This window comes from Orcinus orca, chromosome 2 (assembly GCF_937001465.1).
Source record: "Orcinus orca chromosome 2, mOrcOrc1.1, whole genome shotgun sequence".
Taxonomy (NCBI): Eukaryota; Metazoa; Chordata; class Mammalia; order Artiodactyla; family Delphinidae; genus Orcinus; species Orcinus orca.
Genome location: NC_064560.1, coordinates 198,392,181 through 198,419,845, shown reverse-complemented (window position 1 = coordinate 198,419,845; position 27,665 = coordinate 198,392,181). Strand labels below are relative to the sequence as shown.

At 42.8% G+C, this 27,665-nt stretch overlaps 1 protein-coding gene and 1 long non-coding RNA gene across 16 annotated transcripts in view; one reads left to right on the top strand and one right to left on the bottom strand.

Annotated features, from left to right (window-relative positions):
- The window catches only part of PPP2R5C (protein phosphatase 2 regulatory subunit B'gamma), a 131,895-nt gene that overhangs the window by 93,084 nt on the left and 11,146 nt on the right, over positions 1–27,665 (bottom strand). For 8 of the 14 annotated variants that reach the window (XM_033420368.2, XM_033420371.2, XM_033420390.2 and 5 more), the window contains one exon: positions 24,643–24,805. In XM_033420368.2, the coding sequence (XP_033276259.1) occupies positions 24,643–24,805 (163 nt within the window). Of the gene's footprint in view, positions 1–1,095; positions 1,524–24,642; positions 24,806–27,665 lie in introns of those variants that run through there. The other 6 variants (XM_049706339.1, XM_004262405.4, XM_033420403.2 and 3 more) reach the window with 6 other exon arrangements.
- On the top strand, positions 817–27,621 carry LOC117199806 (uncharacterized). Of its 2 annotated transcripts, none has more exons than XR_004481140.2 (3): positions 817–915; positions 23,742–23,888; positions 26,009–27,621. It is a non-coding gene; the product is annotated as an uncharacterized LOC117199806 (long non-coding RNA). The 2 variants fall into 2 exon arrangements; XR_007475711.1 differs by lacking the exon at positions 26,009–27,621 and adding an exon at positions 24,954–25,995.

Below are 27,665 nucleotides of genomic sequence, written 5' to 3'. Positions count from 1 at the left end.
TTATTTCCTTTATCTGCAAACACCCTAGGATCTGAAAAATCTTGTCTGGTATTTTAGTCATACAGACTATTAGTCACCTAGAGATCCTGCCCCCACCCTTCCTTGACATGGGTCCTTAAAGGAGATTCTGACAGAACTGTTCTGTTAGGGACAGAGCTGTGATATTGTATAAATATTAAAGTGATATGATGAAGCTTAACATCCATTTTCTACTTCACCCAATTATGAACAAAAAATTTGTATAACAAATACTTTTAAATGCTAAGAAAAAGTATATGATTATCCTGATACCTATATTTTAATATAATTATTAATTACTATGCTAATTGTGTTTTAAGCTAAATTCTGAACTCCAATTCCGTATAAACTACAAGTGGCAAACTGTAATTATTAAAAGTGATCTATACACTCATCGAAAACTTGTTGCCATTTAAAATTTTAAAGGCAAATGTCAATACAAAGCCTATTTAAGTGCAAAGTATCTCCTACTATTCAATTAAAACGCTAACAGCTCAGAAATTATGACCCACGATGGATTCCAATATTTCAAAGCACGAGTCTATTTCTCTTTTAGGCTCCAGGGCAAGAACGAAAACAATCCTTTTAAAGAAGTTCTTTTCTAATCATTTCTGCATATTTTCTGACTGCAATTTATCGTTAATTCAGACGTGTGTCCCGGTGAAACCTTCAGGGTGTTAAGCAACACAGATGTAACAGAAACTCTGCGCGCGCACAACTTGGCCAGGCGTGCCGCCCGCCTCTCCTTCCTACCCCCCGCCCAATGCCTTCCCCGGGCAGTGACTTCACATCCTTTGACATCAGCACGGCTCTGAAAGGGGGATGGGAGAGCGAGCAGAAAGCAGAAAAACCAGCTTTGAACTATGCATGCAAGGCCTCTCTCAAGACTCAAATTCTGTAAGTAGTTCGTAAAATGCCAAATTGCAGTGACACACCCAGCCTCCTCTGGTTAGGTCTGCCGCAAAACGGGGTGAATTCTACTAGAAAGGACTTCCTGCTTTTCTTATCTGAAGCACAATAGCCATTTATTAACTAACCACAGAAGGTTCCGTTTCAGTGAAACACACAATAACTTACCTCGAATATGGAGAAGGGCCACGGGCTGGAAAGGCCCATTGGAGTTGGCCGCATCCACCACCATCCTGCTGCCCGCTTTATTACATGTCAACATCTAGACTTCAGCGGGAAAGGCAATGTACTCCTTAAGGCAAGAAACCAGCCTCCATTTTAGTTTAAAAAAAAAAGACAAACTGAAGCTCTCTGCAGCTGGAGGGAACTGGCTGGTTCGTGATGTCAGCAGGCACGGGGCTCGCTGATTGGCCGGAAGCTGCAACTTAAAATGACACTAAAAAAACTGCAAATGGAAAGAGCATTCTGTTTGGCTGTCAGTGTGCATGAAAAGCCTGGACATTTTTTGGCTTTCTGCAGTCTTCATTTCTCAATAACTTTTAGGCAAAGATCCCATTTCTTAAGGGGCAGGACTGAGGCCACAACCCTGGCCAGACTATAAACACATGATTCTGAGAGAGCTACCACAAAAAAAAAAAAAAAAAAAAGTGTGCATGTGTGTCTACATGAACTTTAAATTTTAGCATTTCTCTAACTGGTACCCCAAATTCACTGGTACCTTATACCCACCTGGCCACCTCCTATTTTCTATTCTAATTACTTTAAATATCTGTATCATATTTAGTATTTTGGCAACCTAGTTTTGTTTTTTTTTTAAAGCAAATTGGCTATCCAAATATTACACAATCCCAATTCATCAGTTTGGACTCTTGTTCAACCTTTCCTACTACCAAGTTACGAATTAATAATCTTCAAACACTTTTTTCGGGATCTAATTTTTTCATTGGAAAAATTCAGTTAAAAAATTATATGAAAAATGAAAGCTTCTTTAAATTTAATAGGTAGAAAGTGCTGTAAGTTAAAGTTATTTATACCACCTGGCTGTGAAAGTTAAAGTCATAAAATAGAATGCAAGTGTTTATTTTTGTACCTTAAAGATGTCAACATACCACTTTTATTTAATTTTTTACGTTTTGTTTAAATTAAATTTTTTAATTAAAAAAAGATATTTCACTTTTTTTTAAAATGGGTCTAGTATTAAAAGCTATTATTCAGATCTTAATTTCCTATCTTCAAAAAAGGTTAATGTGAAAAGCTGAAGAAGAAGGACATCATTTCTGAATTGGAGTATCCTGGCCTGGGGAGGGGGTGTACGTGTGTGCTGGAGAGATGATTCCCTACAAAAAGAAGTGCTATTACTAGCTCCAAATGAAAATGAATAAGCTATGAGAAAAACCTCTTTGCCAGGCAGAACTGAAAAAAATTACTCCTTCACACACACACACACACACACACACACACACACACACACACACACACACGTTTGTCCAAACCATGTCTTCTCTTTCTATAAATTCTCACACAACGCCCCTCGCCCCCCCCACCCCCCCTTTCCCAGCTTGTGAACAAGAACCAAAAAGCCCTTTGGTTTCTAAACATAATACACAACAGTAAGAAACACCTGAAATGGACCGGGGTTAGCAGTACATCTGTGGGCTGGCACTCCACACATTTCAATGAGCAAATGAAGTGCTACAATGGTTTGGGGGTGCTTATTAAGTTCCCCTACATTAGTAAGAAGGTAGGTTTTACTATGTGTATCAATAGCCATTAAGAAAATAAATGAAAGCAAACCAAATCCTACCCTACTCCTGCCCCCGTCCGCAGAGCTGAAGGAAGCTGCTGGGTTCCAAAGCTGGCCATGAATTAAATGACAACAAGCAATGGGGAGCGGGTGTCATGTGATGGGCCTCCCACCTGCCTGGCTCCTCTGCTGTCTGCACAGCCTGTGCTCCCAGTCAGGTATTGTGAATTGAGATTCTGGCTGCTGACCCTCTGGGTGCATCAGATGCGCAAGGATGGCTCTCCCAGAACTATCACCTCCTCACGCAGGAAATGGTGCCAGATGAACTCAGCATTAAGGATCGAGGCTTGCAGGGGGCTCTGTGAGGGGTCAGGAAGCAGATGCTTACTGTAGATCTTACGTTAAAAAGAGAGGGACCTGTTCTCAAACAGTTTAATACTTCATATGAGATGAGATGGGGAAACGTGCCTGTCCTAAGATTGTGCTGTTGAGTGGAATGCAGAAATAACACGGAAAGACTCCTAGACTCTTTGTATAAAATATACAGGTTAAAGTCAAAGAAAAAGTGAAGACACTTGTTGATGTATTTTCCCTAATGATCTCAGATCAAAGGATCTCAACTTTATTAGTGATTTTCCTCCATGCTGTTTTGAAGCCTTATGCATATAAAGTAGTTCTTTAAAGGACTCAAAGTCTGTGATCTGGAAATCACTGATGAAACATACTCTAAAATATAAATAAGCAAACAAGCAGATAAATAATATGGAGGAAAAAAAAAAAGACTTGCACAAATAAAGATAAGGTGTGTTTCGGGACTGGAAGCATACGTACTATAAATAAGCTGATGTTAACACTTCCCCAAATTGATTTATAGTTTTAAAGCAATTCCATTCAAAATTCAGAGGAGTCTCCTTATTTTTCTGGGTATCTGACAAAATAATTCTCAAGTTCACTTGGAAAAATTAAAAGCATGAAGAATGAGAACACTTCTCATGAGAAAGGCTGGTCCTACCAACTATAAAGCTTATGAATGAAGGACAGTGTGATGTGGGCTTAAGAGACAGGTCTTGGAACAGACAGCAACAGCTCCCAAAACAGTGAGTGTAGTTGTACAAATGTAATATTTGGATAAGGAAGGAAGCTCAAATCCACGGAAAGGGGAAGATTATTCAGACAACTGGTTGGCTGTATGTGGGCAGAAGTCAATTTAAGTCTTACCAAAATAAAATCTGAGACGGGTTAAATAAAAAAACAAACACAGTTAAATTTTTAAAAAGTCAAATCATACCCCCCACAAATCCCCACAGCTTTGGGAAGAAAAGGGAAGTGAGTATATCAATTCTCAAGCCAGAAAAGGATGATTAAAAAACACTGGACAAACCTTGAGGGGATATTCCTCACATTAAAAAATTTACAAATTTCTGTATGTTCCCTCCAAAAATCAAAAGGAAGTATAAATGCTATAACTACAAGAGGTTAATAATATACTGCGATTAATTAGAAAAACACTGAGACCTCAGTGTTCAAATGATTCAGTTTACAAAAGAACTATAACCGCTCAATAATTATATGAAAAAAGTATTTCTTCACCTATCAAATCAGCAATAATTTAAAAAATTATAATTAATACTGGTAAAGGCATGTTGTAACCTTGCCAACAAATCTATAAATTATTCTGATCCTTTTGGAAAATAATTTGGCAATATGTAAAGATCCTTTGTTTATGTAATTTAACTTTTGGGAGTCCATTCCAAAAATGCAGTAGCCATGAGTGAGCATCACATTTTAAAAGATATTTATTTAAAAAACTGTGCTGAGACTTCCCTGGTGGCGCAGTGGTTAAGAATCCGCCTGCCAATGCAGGGGACACGGGTTCGAGCCCTTGTCTGGGAAGATCCCACATGCCGCAGAGCAACTAAGCCTGTGTGCCACAACTACTGAGCCTGTGCTCTAGAGCCCGTGAGCCACAACTACTGAGCCCGCGTGCCACAACTACTGAGCCCGTGCGCCTAGAGCCCCTGCTCCACAACAAGAGAAGCCACCGCAATGAGAAGCCTGCACACCGCCACGAAGAGTAGCCCCCGCTCGCTGCAAGTAGAGAAAGCCCACGCGCAGCAATGAAGACCCAAACGCAGCCAAAAATAAATAAATAAATTTTAAAAAAAAACAAAAAAAACTGTGCTAAAGTATACATAATATAAAATTTACCATCTTAATCATTTTTAAGTGTACAGCTCTAAGTGGCATAAGTACATTCACATTGTTGTGCTACCATAACCACCATCCATCCTCAGAACTCGTTTCATCTTGCCAAGCAGGCAATCTGTCCCCATTAAACACTTCCTCCCCATCCTCTTCCTCTCAGCCCCTGGCCACCATCGTTCTACTTTCTGTCTCTATGAATGTGACTACTCTGGGTACCTGATATAAATGGCATCATGCAGTTTTTGTCCTTCCGTGACTGAATTACTTCACTCAGCGTAAGTGTCCTTAAGGTTCGGCCATGTACTAGCATGTGTCAGAATTTCTTCCCTTTTTAAGACTGGATAATATTCTATTATAGGGGTATGCCACATTTTGTTCTGTCCATGCCTTGATAGACACTTGGGCTATTTCTGCCTTTTGGCTATTGTGAATAATGCTGCTGTAATATGAACATATAAATACCTATTTAAGTCTCTGCTTCCAGTTCTTTTGGGTATATTCCCAAAAGTGCAAAGTATGGTAATTCTATTTTTAGTTTTTTGAGGAACTGCCATGCTGTTTTCCATAGTGGCAGCATCATTTTACATTCCCACCAGCAGTGCACAAGGGTTCCAATTTCTCCATATCCTCACCAACACTTGCTATTTTCTGTTTTTTGATAGTAGCCATCCTAGTGGGTGTTAAGTGGTATCTCACTGCGGTTTTGATTTGCATTTTCCTAATGATTAGTGATGTTAATCATGTTTTCATGTGCTTACTGTCCATTTGTATATCTTCTTTGGAGAAATGTCTATTCAAGTCCTTGCACTTTTTTTTTTTTTTTTTTTTGGCTGCGTTGGGTCTTTGTTGCTATATGCGGGCTTTCTCTAGTTGGGGCGAGCAGGGGCTACTCTTCGTTGCGGTGCACGGGCTTCTCATTGCGGTGGCTTCTCTTGTTGTGGAGCACGGGCTCTACGCGCGTGGGCTTCAGCAGTTGCAGCACGCGGGCTCAGGAGTTGTGGCTCATGGGCTTAGTTGCTCTGTGGCATGTGGGATCTTCCCAGACCAGGGATCAAATCCGTGTCCCCTGCACTGGCAGGCGGATTATTATTATTTTTAATTAATTATTTTTTGGCTGCGTTGGGTCTTCATTGCTGCCTGCGGGCTTTCTCTAGTTGCGGCGAGCAGGGGCTACTCTTCATTGAGGTGCGCCGGCTTCTCACTGTGGTGGCTTCTCTTGCTGCGGAGCACAGGCTCTAGGCACGCGGGCTCGGTAGTTGCGGCTTGCGGGCTCTAGAGCGCAGGCTCAGTAGTTGTGGCGCACAGGCTTAGTTGCTCCGCGGCATGTGGGATCTTCCCGGACCAGGGCTCAAACCCGTGTCCCCTGCATTGGCAGGTGGATTTGGCAGGCGGATTCTTAAACACTGCGCCACCAGGGAAGTTACCCTTTGCACATTTTTTTAAATGGCTTGTTTTCTTGTTGAGCTGTAGGAGTCCTTTATAAATTCTGGACGTTAATCCCTTATCAGATAGATGATCTCCGAATAGTTCTTCCCATTTTGTGGGTTGCCTTTTCACTTTGTTGATTGTGTCCCTTGCTGCACAGAAGTTTTAAATTTTGATGTGGTCGAATTTATCTACTTTTGCTTTTTGTGCCTGTGCTTTGGTGTCATAGCTAAAAAATCATTGATAAATCTAACATCATGAAGCTTTTCCTCTATGTTTTCCTATAAGGTCTTTGATCCACTTTGAGTTAATTTTTGTGTTTGGTGTAAAATAAGGGTCCAAGTTCATTCTTTTGCATGTGGATATCCACTTTTTCCAGCGCCATTTGTTGCACAGACTGTCCTTTTCCCAGAGTGGGTGGCACCCTTGTTGAAAACCATTTGACCATACCTGTGACGGTTTATCTCTTGGCTCTCTTCTACTCTATTGGTGTATGTGTTTGTCTTTATGCCAGTACCACACTGATTCGATTACTGCAGCTTTGCAGTAAGTTTTGAAATCAGGAAATTAAGAATTTTGTTCTTCATTTCCAAGATTGCTTTGGTTATCCAGGGTCCCTGGAGATTCCATGTGAATTTTAGGATGAATTTTTCTATCTCCGTAAAAAAACACTGTTAGGATTTTGACAGAGATTGTATTGAATCTGAAGATCTCTTTGGGCAGTACTGATGTTTTAACGATATTAAGTCTTCCAATCCATGAACACACATTGGCTTTCCATTTACTGGTGTCTTCTTTAATGTCTTTCAGCAATGTTTTGTAGTTTTCAGCATACAAGTCTTTCACCTCCTATGTTAATTCTAAGTATTTTATTCTTTTTGAGAGCATCACATTTTTATTTATGATTCTAAAATACCAGAAACAACCTTAATGTCAAAGGGATTATCCCACACAGTGAAATATTACACATCCATCAAAAATATTTATGAATGTGTAAAGTAAAAATATACGTGAGAAGGGCAGTGTATAATTTTTCAGAAATAGTATGATCATAAAAAGGAACACTCTCAAAATATCAACAGTAGTCACCGTGGAGTGTTATGGTTATGGGTAGTTCTTCTTTCTGAAACTTCTCTATATTGTTCAGTATTGCTAAAATAAGCACACAATACTTTGATGAAAATTAAAAGTAATAATTTTAAAAAAGACATGTAGATTAAGTTACAGCAGAGAGAATCCCTTAGTGAATGCTGCCTCTCAGGCACAGGCTAAGAACAGAGAAAGGGCTGTGATGGGAACCCAGGAAATATGATGCAAAAATTTACGGTGATGCATAAATGAGATCAAGTATGTAAAAACACACAAACCAAAATTAGCCTAAACTAGGCATGACAAACTGAACCAACAAATTACAGGATGTTGACTCCCCGTCTTGAAGAATCCATTACGGACTCCTTAAATTTTTACTGCAAGTTTGCACTGAATCAATAGGCTCATCTAAGCTCTCGAGGTTCAATTAGCCGCCAGAGTACTTTCCTCACGGATGAAACAAGGACTCAGCAAACACACTGGAGGAGGCTCACGTGCAGCCCCATCACTGGCTTGGGCATAAGTCTTCACCGCCTACTCAGGGAGAGGCCGCCCGCCCTCAGTAACTCCAGGCTGGTTCTTCTTTCCTCGCCTGTAAAGGGGCTGTCTGTGATCACCCCACCGCCAGGGCTTTTAGAAGGCACAAACGTCACCGATGGAGTGGGGAGCTCAGGAGGGGGCAGCTGCCACTGAAGGAGGATCCCACCGCACGTTGCTCCAGCCATTATAGGGAAGGTGCTGGAAGCAGTGGACACTGTAGCACTTGAAGAGCAGGGTCTCGACCCTGGGGCTGCAGTGTGAGGGTGCCGCAGAGCCACTGACGGGGTCTCTGCTTGGACTAACCCCTCTGGGAAGTCTTCCTCTCCCCTCTCTGGGCCACAGGTCTCTTCCCCATCAGCCTCAGGACAGTGCCTGGCACACAGCAGGCGTTCCATCAAACTGACTGAATGAAGGGCCGAATCAAGCAGTAACACCCAGTTCTGATCCTGCAAAACTCCCTCACCACTCTTTATACCCCGTCCCCGTGGCGCGTAACCAAGAGGGGTACGCCATCTAACCACCTGGAGAACGACACGTCCCACCCCCTGCATGCAGAGCCCCCATCCAGGCTCCCACCACACCCTCCACTGCTGTCTGTGCCCAGCCCTCGTGCCCCCCATGGCACCCTCCAGCCATGCTTCTGGACTCTCCCATGACAACCTTCCTGCCGCTCTGAAGGGCTTGAGCTGACTCGGAGGAAAGGCACCCTTCTGGGCTCAGTGCAGAGCTCCTTCCAGAACCGAAAGTGGGCAGACAGACCACAGCTCTCAGTGCGTCCACCCGTCAAGGACGCAAACACAAGCATCTCTGTACTGCACAAAGATGAAGGTTGAAAAGGAGTTATTCTTTATTCTCTGCTTCCTCTGTCACTTTATTTGGGCTTTTATTTAAAAACAAACTGCCATTTGTAGGTAGCATTTCTGAATAAAACTTTCACATTTTCATTTCTAAATTCGGCTGAAGGTTTTAATTTTCATCTCCCCGGGCAATTTTACGGGCAAATTAAGTATGCTCATATTTTAGTGAAGAAGGTTTACAGTTTCTTTCATTAAAAGAAGGTTGTGTCTTGGGGGCTTCCCTGGTGGCGCAGTGGTTGAGGGTCCGCCTGCCGATGCGGGGGACGCGGGTTCGTGCCCCGGTCCGGGAAGATCCCACATGCCGCGGAGCGGCTGGGCCCGTGAGCCATGGCCGCTGAGCCTGCGCGTCCGGAGCCTGTGCTCCGCGGTGGGAGAGGCCACAGCAGTGCGAGGCCCGCGTACCGCAAACAAACAAACAAACAAAGAAGGTTGTGTCTTGAGCCCAGAGAGTTGTGGTGTCATAACTGCAAGGCACTGACACTGCTGGCAGAGCAGACACTTAACCGGAAACTACACGGGCATGGGTGATGTACATTTTGTTGGGTAGGATATCTAACCTAAAAAATTTGGCTTCGCTTACAGTTTAAAATAGACTTCTTCCTTAGGCAGATCAAAGATACCTAGCATTCAGCTGTGTTCAAAGGTTGCCAGGGCACTTCTGCTTGCCAACAGCAAGGTCAAAGGGACAGGCGCCTGCTGCCCTGTTGATCTGAGTGAGTCCTGCGAGTGGTTTAAAAGGGTGGACAAGCTTATCCCAGGAAAGGCCAGCGGAGGCGAGCAGAGTAGACGGTGTAAAATCTGCCCCGAATGCGCTGTTGGGAGACCTTTGCTTATTTTTGTTCTTGCCACAGTTAGGCTGGAAAACCTTTAAAGCCAAAGCAAGTCCTCACCCCCTTCCTTGTTCTGAGAAGGTAGGAAACCCACACAAAGTACACAGAGCACACGTGACACGCCAAAGTGCTTTCGTGTTGACTATTAGCAACAAACCTCACTTCACAAAGAAGAACCTAAGGCGCAGGGAGCCGTGAGCCTGGGAGGGGTTCCAGCCCCATAACAGTTCTGAGAAAATGGAAGGATGTGGGAAGGACAGGCAGACGGGCCCAGAGGGCTTTTCATTCCTTCAGCAAACCTGTGTCTCGGGGATCCGTGGCAGATGCTAGACTGGGCACCAAAACAGCCTCTGCCCTCAGTGACACTTTAGACAGAGCAGCGTGTGGTGTGTTCTGCAACCCCAGTGTCCACCATGATGAACAGATAAAAGGTGCTCCATCCACACGATGGAATGTTATGCAGCCTTCAAAATGAGGAAGAAAATTCTGTATGATTCCACTCGTAGGAGGTCCCTAGAGGAATCAAAGTCACAGAGACAGGAAGTAGAATGGTAGGTGCCAGGGGCTGGGGGAGGGGAAGAGGGAGGTATTAACAGGCACAGAGTATTTGTTGGGGACGATGAATAGACAGTGGTGATGGGCACACTGAATGTGAATCTATTTAATGCCACTGAATGGTACACTTGCGAATGGTTAAAGTGATAAATGTTATGCTATGTATATTTTACCACAATTTAGGAAAAAAGATAAGGCAGGCTTGAGCCAGGGTGGCTCAGGAAACACTGGAGGAGGCAGAGCCAGCAGGGCGTGGGCAAGGGCACGCAAGCAAAGTGTGTGCGTCTGTGTGTGATGTAAGGTGCCGGGAGAAATCCAGGTGAGGTCTGGGGAAGGCCTGAGCTAGACATGAAACGTAAGATTACAGCTGCCAGTTGAAACCAACTCCCTGGGTTCTTCCCAGAAGGGGCTTGCAGGGTATGACAGGCAGAGGCTTGAGACCAACCCTGGAGTAAAAGCCACGTCTGTGGCCTGACGAGAGCGGACAGGAGGGCGCCCTAGGGCCAGGCTGTGGCTCGAGGTTGGGCTCAGGCTGACATGAGACCAGCTCTCAGTTGTTCACAAGAGCAGCATCCATGGCACCTCTGCTCCCCAGCTACCGCCAGAACAAGGGTCTGGGTCTGGGTCTGCGGCCTCCCTCAGAGCAAGGGCCACCTCTGGTCACTGTCACTGCCTGACTACCTCCCCACGCTCCAGACAGCCCAGGTGGTCAGTAAATATCTGCTGTGAACTGGCACGTGCCTCACCACGATGAAAGTTTCCTGCCATTACTGTGGGCAGTCAAGAGAAGACACAGAATCAAACGTGGCACAAACAAGACTGATGAAATCTGAGTTTCTGAAGCCATGAGAATTAGAACAGGCACTATGGTAACTTCTCACATTCCATTTTTATTCTTCAATTAATGGGCAAGAGGTAAAGTTCCTCTAAACAGATGCTAATTCATTTTTAAGCAGTAAAAAATGATCACTTGTATGGCGAGACTTTCAGTTGTATCAGAAAATAAACTGCTTTGAATGAGGGTGAAGTATTGTATTTGCACAAAAGGAGGGCAAGACATATAAATTTTTAACTGCCACTCAAAAGCCAATTTTTAAAAATTCAGTTAAGTTCTCCGAACAATAATGTGACAACTTCTTTCCCAAATGGCCTAACACTGAGCATTTCTAAATTTCTGCCCCAGGGTCTCCAGTTAACGTTAGGCCCTAGTTGTTTCATTATAACTTTGACTTCTCCCTAGGCCTTTCTTTCCTAAAACAAGGAGAACGGCCTCAAGAAACAAAGTTCATGATTCATTAGTCACCTAAAAAAACTGGTCTCTTCATTTAACACTTCTACCTTCCAGACCGAAAATATTAAAAGAAAGGACTAACTCAGAGAAACCTTTGAACGAACAGGGCCTGAAGACTACATTCAGCCTCAACGTTAAAAAAATAAAAACAGGAAATACTATTTTCCACTTAACGAATGACTTGAGCATTTAAATGGCCTCAGTACTAGAAAGGGGCAATGGGACAGACAGGCACCTCCTGCGCCCTGGGCAGAAGTGTTCATGGTGCAACCTCTCTGGACAGCACATCTAAAGGGTTCTTGAAAACGCGTGGCCTTTGATCAGTACTTCCCTTCCTTGATTCCAGCTTAAGGAAAGGTTCAAAAGTGTGAACAACAAAAGATTTACATTAAAGTACGGTTTACAGCAGCTGAAAACCATGGGAATAATAAACGGTGTTTAAATCATGCTCCTATTTCCATTAAAGCATTAGACACCACTTGATAATCCTTGCCTGAGTCAATAGTTTCTCTAGAGATTTCAACGTTTAATCTGGCATTCTTCTAAAAGCAGAGCTATTTCTTGCCAAATAGAACTATTTGGTTATCTTGACATACAGCTCCTACTGGAAAGTGAGGGTAAGCTTAATTCTTTGCCTTTCAGTTACAAGTTTCCCTCAAATGGTGAAAACTAAATGTTTTTTTGGCTTTCTCTTTTTTGAATATCATTATGTGTTTCAATCTACTAAAATCATACTTTCTTCTCTTTTTTTTAAGATTTTATTTATTTATTTATTTATTTATGGCTGCGCTGGGCCTTCATTGCTGCACGTGGGCTTTCCCTAGTTGTGGCGAGCGGGCGCTGCTCTTCGTTGTGGTGCGCGGGCTTCTCATTGCGGTGGCTTCTCTTGTTGCGGAGCACGGGCTCTAGGTGCACGGGCTTCAGTAGTTGTGGCACGCAGGCTCAGTAGTTGTGGGTCACGGGCTCTAGAGTGCAGGCTCAGTAGTTGTGGTCCATGGGCTTAGTTGCTCTGCAGCACGCGGGATCTTCCTGGACCAGGGCTTGAACCCATGTCCCCTGCATCGGCAGGCGGGTTCTTAACTACTGCGCCACCACGGAAGCCCCCATACTCTTTTTTATGTTCAGGTGCATAATTTTAACCATTGTGTGATACTTGGACTAGCTGCTGTGTATTTTTTGGCATGGCCTCATTTATTTTTGTTTCCTTGATTTGTGACACAGTAAGATGTCCCCCCAGGCTTGTTTGTACCTTCCCTGCCCCAGACTTGGAATCAGCCATTTTTCAACGAACCCTGATTCCTTTCAGTGGGGAATGATATTAGAGACCAAAATCAGGGTACTAGTGGGTGCTCATTGCTACTGGACTGCTGTTGCTTTTAGGTACTTTCAGTGGAGGGAGCTAGAACATAAACATATATTCTAGAATATATATATATATATATATATATATATATATTAGTTGTGCATTCATAACATCATAGTGTTTTCACTTGTTTCTTGAATTTTCATAGTTTTATCTCTATCTTACACTGAAAATCTTTATTTCTAATTTCATTGAGGTAATTATTGCTATATCATATTAAAATGATTGACAACAATAATGATATTATTACAAACAGTAGGAACTTTGAGTTGGCTCATTTCATTGCAAAAAAAAGCTGTTGGTATATATTTGTTGTGATTCCATTAAATTTTTAAAATGTCCAGAGAGGACTGGCATCTTTAGGATGTTCAAGTCCCCTTTCTAAGAGTGTAGTGTGTAGTTGTTCAAGGCCACTTTCATTTCCTTTAGGGGTGTTTTTAAGTTTCCCTCATGTGGGTTTTGCACATTTCTTAGCAAGTGTGTGCCCAGATATTTCATTATTGGTGCTATTATTGTAAATGGGATCTCCTCTTCCATTATGTCTTCTAAATAATTGGTAATTGTTTATTTGGAGGTTGTTGATTTCTGCATCTTGCTTTCACCTCCTGCTTCCTTCCTGAATTATCTTACAGTTTGCACTAGTTTTTCAGCTGATTTTTTTGGATGTTTTCAGGTATCTAATGAGATCTGCATGTAAAAGCAATCTCACCTCTTTGTTTCTAAATCTTATACCTTTAGTGTCTTTCTCCTGAGTTGACTGAAAGCATTAATGGAAATAGGATTTCCATTGGTTGATGGGGAACAGACACTGGCAGGGTGCCAAAATATACCTTGTAGATTATCACTGGTACTTCTGAATTGCAAAGGGAAATACTGTACAATGGAGAGATCAATCGGTCACCACCTTACTATAATACAGCGGTAAAATCTAGCATCACTTTTGCTAGTCACCAGACAGTATGCATCTCTCACAATAAAGAAACTGTCTCCTGAGTTACACAGCGTCACCCCTGGTATATTCTATCCACAGAAGGTTTCCATTTTCAGGAACTATAGGGAATAAGGGGGACACTTTACAGGACAATCATCTTGGCTAATTTAACAAGTCACACACTAGTGCTGCGGTTGATGGCACTCTCAGGCTGGTAGTGACCCCAGCTGTCTGGCAGAAGCAAAAACAAATCCCTGCTGAAGAAGACACTTTTATCCTAGGTTTCAATTTATTTCAGACATTTGAGTACAGTGACCAGCATACACTAAAAAGGAGTCAGGTACACAGGAAATAAGACGTCATGAGCAAAATGTGACAAGGACTTCAGATGTTGGTAATATCTCACACAGACTATAAAGCAGCTGTGCTGACTAAAAGAAATGACAAATTTGATGGTTTCTGCAAGGCAATAGGAAAATATTTTTAAAAAGTCACACAGCAGATTAAAAATAGAACTTCCATAAATGAAAAAAGAATATCTGAAATTTAAAACTTTGTGGCTGTATTTTATATTCCATTTTTCTAGTAACTTATTTTTACTCAATTTTATGAAAGTACTAGTCCATGGTGGGTTGAAAATTAAAAAGAAAACTGGTCCTTCACCATGGATAACGTGAAACTCTGATCAAGAATACAGCACGTGTAGTGAGGTGGATGGACCTAGAGTCTGTCATACAGAGTGAAGTAAGTCAGAAAGAGAAAAACTAATACTGTATGCTAACGCATATATATGGAATCTAAAACAACGGCACTGCTAAACCTAGTGGCAGGGCAGGAATAAAGACACAGATGTAGAGAACGGACTTGAGGACATGAGGTGGGGGGAAGGGGAAGCTGGGAAGAACTGAGAGTAGCACTGATGTATACACACTACCAAATGTAAAATGGATGGCTAGTGGGAAGCTGCTGCATAGCACAGGGAGATCAGCTCAATGCTTTGTGACAACCTAGAGGGATGGGATAGGGAGGGTAGGAGGGAGGTTCAAGAGGGAGGAGGTATGGGGATATATGTATACATATAGCTGAGTCACTTTGTTGTACAGCAGAAACTAACACAACATTGTAAAGCGATTATACTCCAATAAAGATGTAAAAAAAAAAGGGGGACTTCCCTGGTGGCGCAGTGGTTAAGAATCCGCCTGCCAATGCAGGGGACACGAGTTCGAGCCCTGCTCCAGGAAGATCCCACATGTCACAGAGCAACTAAGCCTGTGCGCCACGACTACTGAGCCTGTGCTCTAGAGGCCACAAGCCATAACTACTGAGCCCACGTGCCACAACTACTGAAGCCCGTGCACCTAGAGCCCATGCTCCGCAATGAGAAGCCACCGCAATGAGAAACCCGCGCACTGCAACGAAGAGTAGCCTCTGCTCGCCGCAACTAGAGAAAGCCCACCTGCAGCAATGAAGACCCAATGCAACCAAGAAAAAAAAAGATGTTAAAAAATAAAAAAAGAATATAGCACGGTAAGTCACAAAAAGGTTGAAAAATACAATCTTAAAGAAAGATAGTAAACGAAAGATTCCAATACACATCTGATTAGAGCCAAAGGGGGAAAATAAAGGAAACTAATACAGAGATAACAACTGAAGAAATAATGGCTGAGAACTTTCTACAACTGAGGAAATATAACAATCCACAGACTCAAAGTGAATGGCAAAAAAGACTGATAAAAAAGAAATCTATACTTGGACCCCTGGCAATGGAATCACTGAAAAAAATCAATGTCATAGTCAAAATCAGAAAAGTGGCCAGAAATTACAAACAATACTTTCAGAAAGAATGAATTTGGGGACTTCCCTGGTGGCACAGTGGTTAAGAATTCACCTGCCAGTGCAGGGGGCACGGGTTCAAGCCCTGGTCCGGGAAGATCCCACATGCTGAGGAGCAACTAAGCCCGTGCGCCACAACTACTGAGCCTGCGCTCTAGAGCCCGCGAGCCACAACTACTGAGCCCGCGCGCCACAACTATTGCAGCCCACGTGCCTGGAGCCCGTGCTCTGCAACAAGAGAAGCCACCGCAACGAGAAGCCCGCGCACCCAACTAAGAGTAGCCCCAGCTCGCCGCAACTAGAGGAAAGCCCGTGCGCAGCAATGAAGACCCAACACGGCCAAAAATAAATAACTAAAATAAATTTTTAAAAAAAGAATAAGAATGAATTTGGCTTCTCAATACTAATGCAAGTCAAAAGGCAATGAAATACTTATCTTCAATGTACTGAAGGAACACAAAAATCTACGATTAGATATTCAGTGATTATCTTTCAAGAATGAGGGCAAATGAAGACATTTTCCAGATAAACAGTTTGCCACCAGCAGACTCTTATTAAAGAAAATTCTAAATGATGTATTCAAACAAGGTTTTGACCTCCGATGGAAAGTCTGAGATGCAAAAAGGAATGAAGAATAAAATGATAAATACGTAGATAAATCTAAATGGTCATCAACAGAATAAAACAGTAATACTGTTATGGAGGACTTAAAAAGATTGGGATTCAGATACTCAACGATGGAGGAGCCTGAAGAGATGGCAGTGGCAGCCTTCCTTTTCTGAGGTATGATTGACATAAAACATTATATAAGTTTCAGGTGTACAACATAATGATTTGATATTTGTATATACTGCAAAATGATCACCACAATAAGTCTAGTTAACAGTTAATATCCATCACCATACACAGTTACAGAATTTTTTTTTCTTGTGATGGGAACTTTGAATATCTACTCTCTTAGCGGCTTTCAAATATTCAATACATTATTATTAACCATAGTCACCATGCTGTGCATTACGTCCCCATGACTTACTTATTTTAACTGCAAGTTTGTACCATTTGACTTCCTTCAGCCATTTCGCCTACCTCCCCACCCGCTGCCTCTGGCAGCCATTTTTAAAATTAATAGACTTTAATTATTGGGTTTACAGAAAAGCTGAATGTAAAGTACAGAGTTCCCATACCCGTCTCCACCCTCCCCTAGTTCCTCCTATTATTAACATCTTGCAATAATGTGGCACATTTCTTACAACTGGTGAGCCAATATTGATACGTTACTATTAACTAAAGACCACAGTTTACGTTACGGTTCACTTTGTGCATTCTGTGGGTTTTGACAAATGTAAAATGCCATGTATTCATCATTACGGTAACATATGGAGAGTTCCACTGTCCTAAAAATCTCCTGTGCTCCGTCTATTCATCCCCCCATTCTCCCAACCACTGGCAACCACTGATCTTTTTATTGTCTCCACTGCCTTTTCCAGAATGTCATATAGTTAGAATCATACAGGATGCAGCCTTTTCAGATTGGCTTTTTTCATTTAGTAACATGCATTTAAGGTCTTTTCATGGCCCGGTAGCTCATTTCTTTTTATTGCTGAATAATATGCCATATTTTGGATGTATCATGGTTTGGTTATCCATTCACCTACTGAAGGACATCCTGGTTGCTTCCAAGTTTTAGATATTTTGAAAAAATTGTGGCAGAGTTTTTTTAACCACCCCAAATTCTTGCATAAAATCATACAGTGCAACCAAGCAGGCAAAATCAAATACCCACAGCCAACATCTACAACAAAATTAGGTGAAAATGTGTCCCCACAGACACGTGAGCATATAGGAGAGCCCACCAGCAGCCACAGGCTCGTGTGCTATCAGTGTCTGGGGGAAGACGGCAGAGAGGAACGACGGGCGTCCTCTGGAGCTGAGAACTCTGAGATAACCAGAGAGCCGGGTGAACCCACCTGAGAACAGCGGCTGAAAGCAGAAGGGGTCTGTACCCCACAATGGATGAGGGCAAGGAGCCCGCAGCCAAGACTGAAGGGGCCCTTGGAACCCTCAAAATTCAGCAGCCGTAGCTTTCTTCCAGAACTAGGTCACACTGGTGAGAAACTGCTGGGAAGAGAATCCAGACTGAACAGCAGAGGGGCAGGAGAGGAAATGGAAAAAGAAGGTCCAAATATTAGCAGGGGAAGAGAACCAAATCAGGGCACTCAGGAGGTAAGCCACCACATTTTAGAAAGTTTCACAAAAATAACCGAAGCTAGAGCTCTAGAGCCCAAGCTCCTCTTCTCTAATTTCACATACACGCGAGCATCAGGAGGGATCAAAGTCAAGTCCTACACGGAGTTCTCATAAGGAGAAAGCGAAAAAGAACTAAACGACACCTATGCAGCAGTAAAAGGATGACAGGGAGGCGTCCCACAAGGACATTGAAAACTACAGCCTAACAGTTCAGGATGAGACAAAAGACATTAAAGGAATAGCGTAATGTCAAAGGACTACATGAATATTAACAGAAAAACTCAGAAATAGGTAATAACTCTGTAAAGAATTAAAAAACGGAAAAAATAATTTCGGAAATGAAGATTAACTGAAAAGAATACAAGAGCAAATAAGCACAACATAAAATGCCCTACAGGGAATAGTACATGAAAAAGAGAAAAAAATTAAATCAAAAAGGAATGATAAAAACCCAGAGGGAGACAACAAACATAAAAACAGGCAAAGAAGATTCAATATTTATACAATAGGAGACTCCACAGGAGTAAACGAAAGCAAGGGAACAGAACAAATCCTCAAAATAATAATCCAAGAAAAAGAGATTTGGTAGTACACATTTAAAGAACATAGCATGTATGTGGGAAAGTCGACCCAGAATGATATATTCCGAAATTACTGGACTTTAAAGAAGAGAAAAACCTGTTTAGGCATCAAAGCAAACAGACCAAGTAACTTGTAAGATAAAGAAAATTAAACTGACATCAGAGTCTGACAGCAATGCTTTATTACAGACGGAAGTGGAGGAACATCCTTAAGATACCCATGAAAAGAAAACATGAACCGAGGACTTTCTATCCAGACATTCTTTGAAGTCTGAAATAAAAGTGTCCTAGAGAGGACGCTTCACACCAAAATAATGAGGGGTATCAGCACAGAGACTGGAGGTGAGCGCCAGCTGTATATTCCCGTGGAGAACAAGGGTAAACAGGGATGGGAGGGAGAGAATACAGTTTGTCACGACTATGTGCTCTGAGAATGAAGGCAGTTAAACTATAAAAAAGGCGGAGGGGGAAGGAAATGAAAAGATGCAAAAATTTTAACCTTTCAGTCGTCACACTGGTCACAATGTTGGTATCATTTTTCTGAAAATACACTGTGTATAATGTGGGACAAAGTAAATGAATAATTGTCTGGTACTTAAGACAGAAGTTAAATAAATGCCTGCAAACCTGCATTTGAGTGGAAAATATCAGTATGAACTCCTGATGTGCTATATCCTGAAAAAAACCGTATTTTCTAATTTGGTCTACTAAAAAGTCCTGTGAACAGTGACCATTCCAATAGCAACGAGAATCCTAGCACCCAGACTGTGGTCTTGAAATACCATTCCCCACTAAAAGGCAGGACTTCTTGGACAAATGACTGATTCTAAAACCTATACAGAAATGAAAAGAGCCAAGGCAATTCTGAAGAAAAAGCTGAAGGACTTACACTACCAGACACCAAGACCTCCTAGGGTGTGTTAGTGGTTCTCCCGACACAGCTCAGGCAGCCAGGGGAACAAAACAGAGCCCAGAAACGGGTCCGCACAGTGATGGTACTTTATTTACAACAAAGATAACACCACAGTGAGTGAAGGGTGACCTTTTCGACAAGGGTGCTGTGCCAGACGGAGAGCCACACGGGAAAGGAATTGTGACCTCTAGCATCACAGCAGAAACAAAACTTAACTCTACATAGACTGTACAGTCCAGTGCGAAAGGTCAAAGAAAGTTTTAGGAAAACAGACATAAGATAACATCTTCACTACTCTGTGGAAAGCAAAGATATATTAAACAGATCAAAGTACTCTCAGAGTGCTAACGCCTTTGAGAGTGAAAATTCAAGACACAAGAGTAGAAGAAAATGTGCAATTCCCATATCTACAAAGGACCTATATCTGAACTCCTACAAATCTATTTTTTATAAAATCTTACAACCTAGTAGAAAGAAGGGCCCAAAGACTTAAACCAGAACTTCACAAAATAATGTATCTGAGCAGACGATAAACCTATGAAGAGATGCTTAACTTCACTCATCATCAGTTAACTTTGAAACCAGCTCACCAGAATGGCTAAAATGAAAGCCAAACTATAGTGGAACAAAGTATTTGCAACACATATATAACCAACAGAGAGTTCATATCCAGAATAAAAACTCTTTAAAAAAAATTAAGAAAATGGCAGTCCAATGGAAAAGGGCCGATAAACATTTGTAAAAGCCCCCGACCTCATAACAGAAGTGCAAATTGAAACAACAGTGAGATACCACAATGAGATAGTGTGGTACTGGCATAAAACAGGCACATAGATTGATGTGATAACACTGAGAGTCCAGAAATTAAACTTTACATTTGTGGTCAATTGTTTTTTGATAAGGATACCAAGGAAACTCCATGAAAAAACAGCTTCTGCAACAAATGGTGCTGGGACAACTGGATATTCATGTGCAAAAAGATGAATTTAGACTTCTACCTCACATTACACAAAAAATTAACTTGAAATGGATCGCAGACCTAAGTATAAGAACTAAAACTAGAAAACTTCTAGAAGAAAACACAGGAAAAAAAACTTTGTGACCTTCAGTTAGGCAAAGAGTTCTTGGATACAACATCAAAAGCAAGATCTATAAAAGAAAAATGTAATAAATTGGACCTCATCAAAATTCAAAATTTGGGGGCTTCAAAGACGCTATTAAAGAGTGTAAAAAGTCAAGACACAAACTGGGAGAAAATATTTGTAAATAATATACCTGATAAAGGACTCATATCCAGATTACATAAAGAATTGGCATAATTCAGCAATAAGAAGATAGGCAATTTAAAAATAGGCAAAAGATCTGATAGACATTTCATCAAAAAAGATATACAGGGACTTTCCTGGTGGTCCAGTGGTTAAGACTCCACGCTTCCACCACAGGGGGCACGGGTTCGATCTCTGGCTGGGGAACTTGGATCCCGCATGCCACGCAGCACAGCCAAAAAAAACCCCACAACGTATACAAATGGCTAACAGGTACATGAAAAGATGCTTAATATCTGTAGCCAGTAGGGAAATGCAAATTAAAACCATAAGAAGATAGATACCAGTACACACCCATAAGAAAGACTATAATCAAAAAGACAGACGATGACAAGTGTTAGCAAGAATGTGGGTATATCGGAACCCCATACATTGCTGGTGGGAACTTAAAATGGTCTGGAAGACAGTTCAGCAGTTTTTTTAAAAAGCTAAACATAAACTTACCACACAAGCCAGCAGTTCCCCTTCTGGGTATCTCCCCAAGAAAGATGAAAATATATGTTCAAACAAAGACTTGTATTCAAATGTTCAGAGCAGCGTTATAAGTAATAGCTAAAAAAACAACTCAAATATCCATCAATTGTTGAATGGATAAATAAAATGTAGGATATTCATATAATAGAGAATATTATTCAGCATTAGAAAGAAACCACTCAAAGTAGAGGAACCTCAAAAACATTATATTAAGAGTCAAATGTAAAAGAGTACATATTGCCGATTTCATTTATGTGCAATGTCCAGAAAAGGCAAATTTAGAGGCAGAAAACAGATGAGTGGTTGCCTGGAGCTGGGGATAGGAGTGGGGATTGATGGCAAATGGGCATAAGGTAATTTTTTTGATGGGTGATGGAAATATTCTAAAACTGTATTGTGGTAATGGTTGCACAACTCTACATGTTTATTGAAATAATCAAAATTTCCAATTACAGTTAGTGAATTTTTCAGTATGTAAATTATGCCTCAATAAAACTCTTAAAAAAGGCTATGATTTGAAAAAAAAAGAAAAGAAAATCTATGGATAGAGCTGAAGTTATACTCAGAGGAATACACGGCTTTAAGTGAACTCTGTATTTAACTTAATAAATGAGGAAAACAATAAAATAAAACAAAACAGGATAAGTAATTAAGATAAAAGTGGAAGTGAAATATATTGAAAACAAAATAATCAAAAGAATAAATGAACTCATAAGGAGACATCACCACCACAGAGGTAAAAGAAATTAAAAGATTCATTAAAGAACACAATGTACCACTCAATACGTGACCTACTCTAAACTGACCTAACGTGGAAGGAATCTGCAGATTTATCACTGAGCAAAGCACTAGGCCCAGCTGAGTTCTAAAGCAACCTTTTCACCCTATGTCATGTACTGTAAGATGCATCTGTTATTCCACATTTGGTTTTTGCTAAAATCGGGTGCATTTTACAATCCCTGTCATCGGATGGCAGCATGAGAGAGTGGCATAAAAACGTACAGACCATCCTCAGGAAAGATCACAAAGTGCCAGGATCAACACATTTTAGATCTGACAAAATACAGTAGTACAAAAAAGGAAGAAAACTCTCGCCCAGCTTCACACAGTAGATATGAAAGCAGATTAACGAAAATTAATAAACTGAACCCAGCACGTAGAAAAGTTATAACATACTGCGACAACATTGAGGTTTATCTCAGTAATGCAAGAATAGCTCAAAACCAGAAAATCTATCAACACGGCAATTATTAAATTAACATCTTAAGGAGAAAAACCATACGGCACCTGATAAAATTCAGCAGCAGTGCTAGCTCAAGACCAACCAGCCAGGGTGGTGCTGGTAAGAGCCATGCAAATGTGAACCATGGAGCAGGAGCAGGCTGGGTGAAGGCGATTTACCAGAAACCAAGGGCCATTTTCACATGAAACGAGGAAATGCTGAAGCCTTTGACCAAAATGGGAGGTAACAGGGAGGCCTGCTCTCACCTCTGTTATCTCTGTGTTACTGGTCCTAGCTAACGGCATAATAAAATTAAAACCACCAGTATGTGTTGGTATAAATATTGGAAGAGAGAGAAAAGTATCTAGTTACAAATGACAGGACTATATATGCAGATGCTAGTAAAAAATTACTAAGATCAATAAGAAAATTTGATAAGGTGACAGAATAAGAAAATATTTAAAAAACCAACAGCATGTCATTAGATTGGTAAGAACTAACTAGAAGTAGAAATGAAAAAAATATAACCCCGTCACAAGAGTGACAAAAACTATAAAGCACTTAGGAATCAATTTAATGCAAAGGTAAAGACTCCCAAGAAGATCATAAAACCTTCTAAAAAGTCAGAAAACAAGACCCGAAAAATGGAGGTGATGCACCAGGTTCCTAGATGGAAAAAGAGTATCATAAAAACATGAATCTTCCCCCAGTTAATATACCTTTAATGTAATTCCAATCAGTTCCTTTCTTGTCTGAGCCAGACAAAATCACTTTAACATCATAAAGATGCACCAGACAAGGCCAGTGAGGGGCACGCCTTGACCAGTGGGAAATTCTGGATATGTGGGTGTGCTCCTTCCGGGCACAGTGTAAGTACAGGCTCTGCCTGGCAGAGCACATCCCTGATGGGCACTAGGGACAGGGCCTGGACCCTGGAGGCTCAGCAATAGCTATGGGAAGCCTTTTCCACCCCAGACATTTGAGTGCTGCGGCTGGGCCTCCTCAGGGCACTGGGGAGGAGTGACAGCAGGCCAGTGGGCGAGGGTGCTGGCCCCAGCAGAGCAGGCTCTTGGTCCCCCCGAACCGAGAGCAGGGCCGGTTTCCAGGTGTTCCACACAATATCTGATGAATGAATGAATAGCATCAGAAAGGTATGGACTATCTGGGAGGGGAGACTCCTCAAAAATGACCTATATGCATGTCATCTACTACAAAGCTAAACCAAATATACGCCAGATACAAGCTCTGTAAAATGCAGCGAGAGGAGAGCCTGGATTCCTAGCAAGTGAGGGGCCAGAAATGCATCCGTGAATCCATAAATCCCTCCCTCTATCCACTACTCCATCCCTCCACCTCTTCTTCTCTCCATCTACCCCTCCCCCTGTCCAGCAATCCCGGACACCTGCACTGAGCTCTGGCTCTCTGCCCTGCAGTGCGGAAGGCGCTGGAATACACCTGTAGAGGTGACAAGCTTCCTGCTCCAATTTCATACGTGATGAAAATTGACTGCAGAAGACCCACTGCTATGAATTTAAGGTATGAAAATTGTCTGATGTTTCATTACACTAGGCTTATATTTTAGTAAACGTAAAAGTGTTCAGAGGTTCACATTTGACTTTGGGGCCCTTACCCTATTTCCCCAATAAGGTTTTATGTACTTCGAGATCTCCTAGAGGAGCACTTTTAGGGGTTGAACACCCTCAGACGGAAAGGGGTGGCTGTGCTGTTTGGGGGGACGTTTGAAGCAAAGAGCACTGTTCCCTGACTAGTCTCAAGTAGGAAACCCTGGGTAGAGGTACTCCCCAAATGACTCACAAGGAGCAAGTCCATAGGGGACTATCGTTATAGCCCTCACTTCCCCAACACCAGAATAATGAAGAGCTTCTACCACAGTTTTTACAATTACTCTACTTGTAGTTACTCCTTTCTGAATTTCTGGAGCTCTAAGACAAATGAAAGAGGAGAATTACTTAAAAGAAAATTGGCTAGCTTAATTACAATTAACAGGAAAAGATTTAAAGTCTTTCCTCTGCGTGTGTGTGTTTTTTTTAAGTGTTTTGTACCTGTAATGTACTCATGATTACAATTTTATCTTAAATGGCTCTGGAATTTGAAATATTAGTTGGTTAAGTTAGTGACATTCAATCTAAAAAAACTGAATAAAGAAAAAATAACCCTACAGAATTTAAACACAGCAAAGGTACAAGAAACTAGCAAACTATCAAAAAGTTACTCTTTCCCCCTAAATGGGGAAACTTTTAACTTTTGAAAGATGAATAATAAAAATTACCTTTTAAAGATGGTAGTTTTTGAAGTTCTCTATTATTGCTGGCACTAAACCTGGAAGAATTTTGCCGTTTGTCTTTCTTCACTACGGGCTGAGGGGCTGGCACTTTTACTTTACTAGATACTGCAGACGGGGCAGCAACAAGGCTGTTTTTCCTGCTGGGAATCTGTTTCCAAAATGAAAACAAAAACAAATGAGTACGTCAAATGGTTGTATTTTATAGCACAATTAGCATAGGCAAAAAATACACATAAAAATGCAAGTTTTGGACTTCCCTGGTGGCAGAGTGGTTAAGAGTCCGCCTGCCAACGCAGGGTACACGGATTCCAGCCCTGGTCCAGGAAGATCCCACATGCCACAGAGCAACTAAGCCCACGAGCCATGACTACGGAGCCCATGTGCCACAACCACTGAAAGCCCGCGCGCCTAGAGCCCATGCTCCGCAACAAGAGAAGCCACCGCAATGAGAAGCCCAAGTACCGCAACAAAGAGCAGCCCCTGCTCGCCGTAACTAAAGAAAGCTCGCACGCAGCAACGAAGACCCAACGCAGCCATAAATAAATAAATAAAATAAATAAAAATTTTTAAAAATGCAAGTTTTGCTCTGGGATAGTCTCCTTCACGCTACTGTAAACAACTCAACCCCTTATAGTTGCTGGAGTTTGAGGCTACATCCCACCCCTACCAATGCTACATTTCAAGAGACTTCACAGATATACCTAATTTCCCATATCTTCTTTCAAACTTCTTCCTTATAGGTTGATGATAGTGACCCTCCAAAGATGTTCACATCCTAATTCCTGGATCCTATGAATGTTTCCTTACTTGGCAAAAGGGACTCGGCAGGTGTGATGAGGTTAAGGATCCTGGGATGGCAGATGATCCTGGGTCATCAGGAAGGGCCCCACGTAATCACACAGGTCTTTGCGAGACAAGAGAAGGCAAGGAGGCCACAAAGCAGAGGTCAGAGGATGGAAGATGCTACGCTGCTGGCTTTGATGACAGAGGAAGGGGCCCTGAGCCAAGGAGTGCAGGTGGCCTCTAGAAGCTGGAAAAGCCCAGGAAACGATTCTCCTCTAGAGCCTCCAGAAAGGACTGGCCAGGCTGACACCTTAATTTCAGCCCATTTCAGACTTCTGACCTCCAGAACTCTAAGATAATGAGCTTGTGTTCTTTTAAGCCATTAAGCTTGTGGTCATTTGTACAGCACCAACAAGAAACTAGTATAGTTGAATACCTTATAAATGACAGCTTTCCCTGTTTGCTCACATTCAGCCCTCAAAAACCAGTAAAGGCTACCGAAAGGCGCTTTCCTCTTGAGCAACAGGAAATGCCCTTGTTTCTAGCCTTTCCTTGCATTCGTCTCCAGGCTCCAGATTCTGTGTGCTCATCTCCAGCCTGCTCCGTGACAACTAGGCTGTCCCACGACGTGCAGTTGACATGCAAGGTGAGGAGCATTGCCAGCACTCAAGCAGAGGCGGTGGATGAGTGTGAGGGCACACGCAGCAGAGCCGGGGGTCCCCTGTCATCCGTGCAGGCTAACGGGTCGAGCTTGCCCAGGAGCCCTGTGGAGCTTGGCTGTGCTCAGCCCCAGCAGTGACGGCTGACAGCCACAGAGGTGAGTGTCCGCTGTCAAGATTCTTTGTGCAACACACTCCCTCCTCCCACACCCTCCTGTCTGCTCAAGGATGGACTCTGTATGTGCACACAGGCTCTTTTAAAAAGCCCATCAAACTCGTCCTAGAAACACGACCCTGCCAATCCCCTTCCGATTACAGAGCGCCAAAGAGACACACTGACTTGAGCCCCCAACTATATGCTCTCATCCTTGAATGGGATTTTTACTAAGAAGTGAGAGCTGCTTTATTTTTTAATAAGGTGCTTAAGGATATTTGGAAAGAGTTTTCCAAGAAGCCATACTGCCACGCACAGACAGAACTCTGAACCGTGAGCCAGGGCCTGGGTTCCCTTTTCTCCTACAGCCAACAGTTCCTTCCTCGAAATGTGCTTTCTTGGGCTCTGACCGCGATGTCTGTCGTTCTTTCCACCTAATCATGAAAGCGTGGGTCTTTCTTCCTTACAAACACCATCCATAACTCTCCTGTTCCACGGAATTCCCCAAGTTAAAACCATCCTGCACAGCTTTCTCTAGATGCCCCCAGAAAGCCCTAGCGGTTACTCCACAGTCTCAAACAGCCCCTCCTAGGAGACGTACTCGTTTCCAATGTTGTTACAGACACACACGTCCTGCACACTAAAGTCCGTTTCCTTTTTATTCTCCTGTAATGCCGAACCCAGTGCCATGCACATAATGACCGTGACAAACAGCTGGGTACAGACATGAGCAAAAACAACACCGCTGCTCCTACCCAGACAGGAGAGTGGACTGTGCGTCTTACCGAACGGAGCTTTTTGCACTAGGACTGGGTGATCCGGCCAATACACGGAGCAGACCGAGGCCAGGGGTATCGACAGCCGCCACAGGGCGCACGCTGAGGTAAGGCTTCCAACGTCCGGGACAACACAGTTACCCGAACACCTGCCGCCTCTCCCTCTGGCCTCCCTCCAGAGAGCTCTCCTCGGGACGGGACGGGCAGAGTGAGTGTCTAGCAAAGAAAACCTGGCTCCATCACCCCCTCCAGCTTAAGGGCTGTCTCCAAACTCCCGCAACCGTGGTCACCACCTCCCTGCTCGGGCTGGGCCTGGCGGCCCGCTCTCCACGCTCAGGTCCTGGCGAGGCCCTCCCCGCTGCCCAGGCGTCGCTCCTGGCCCCCTCGGCTGTAACTCCGTCCCTCTGCCAACCCCGAGGGGACGTCCCCGCACAGGGACCCGTAGCTGAGGCGCCTGCGAAGTCTGAGGGTTGCTCTGAGGACGTGCGAAGACCCGAAGGGGAGGAGCTCTACGTGTGGGTGTGCGCGCGCGCGCACGTGTGTATGTGCGTGTGCGTGCGCGCGCGCGCGCGCGGCACTGAGAGCCCGCGTGCAGCCGACCCAGCCCCAGGCGCCCAAGCTACGGAGCTCCCCTCT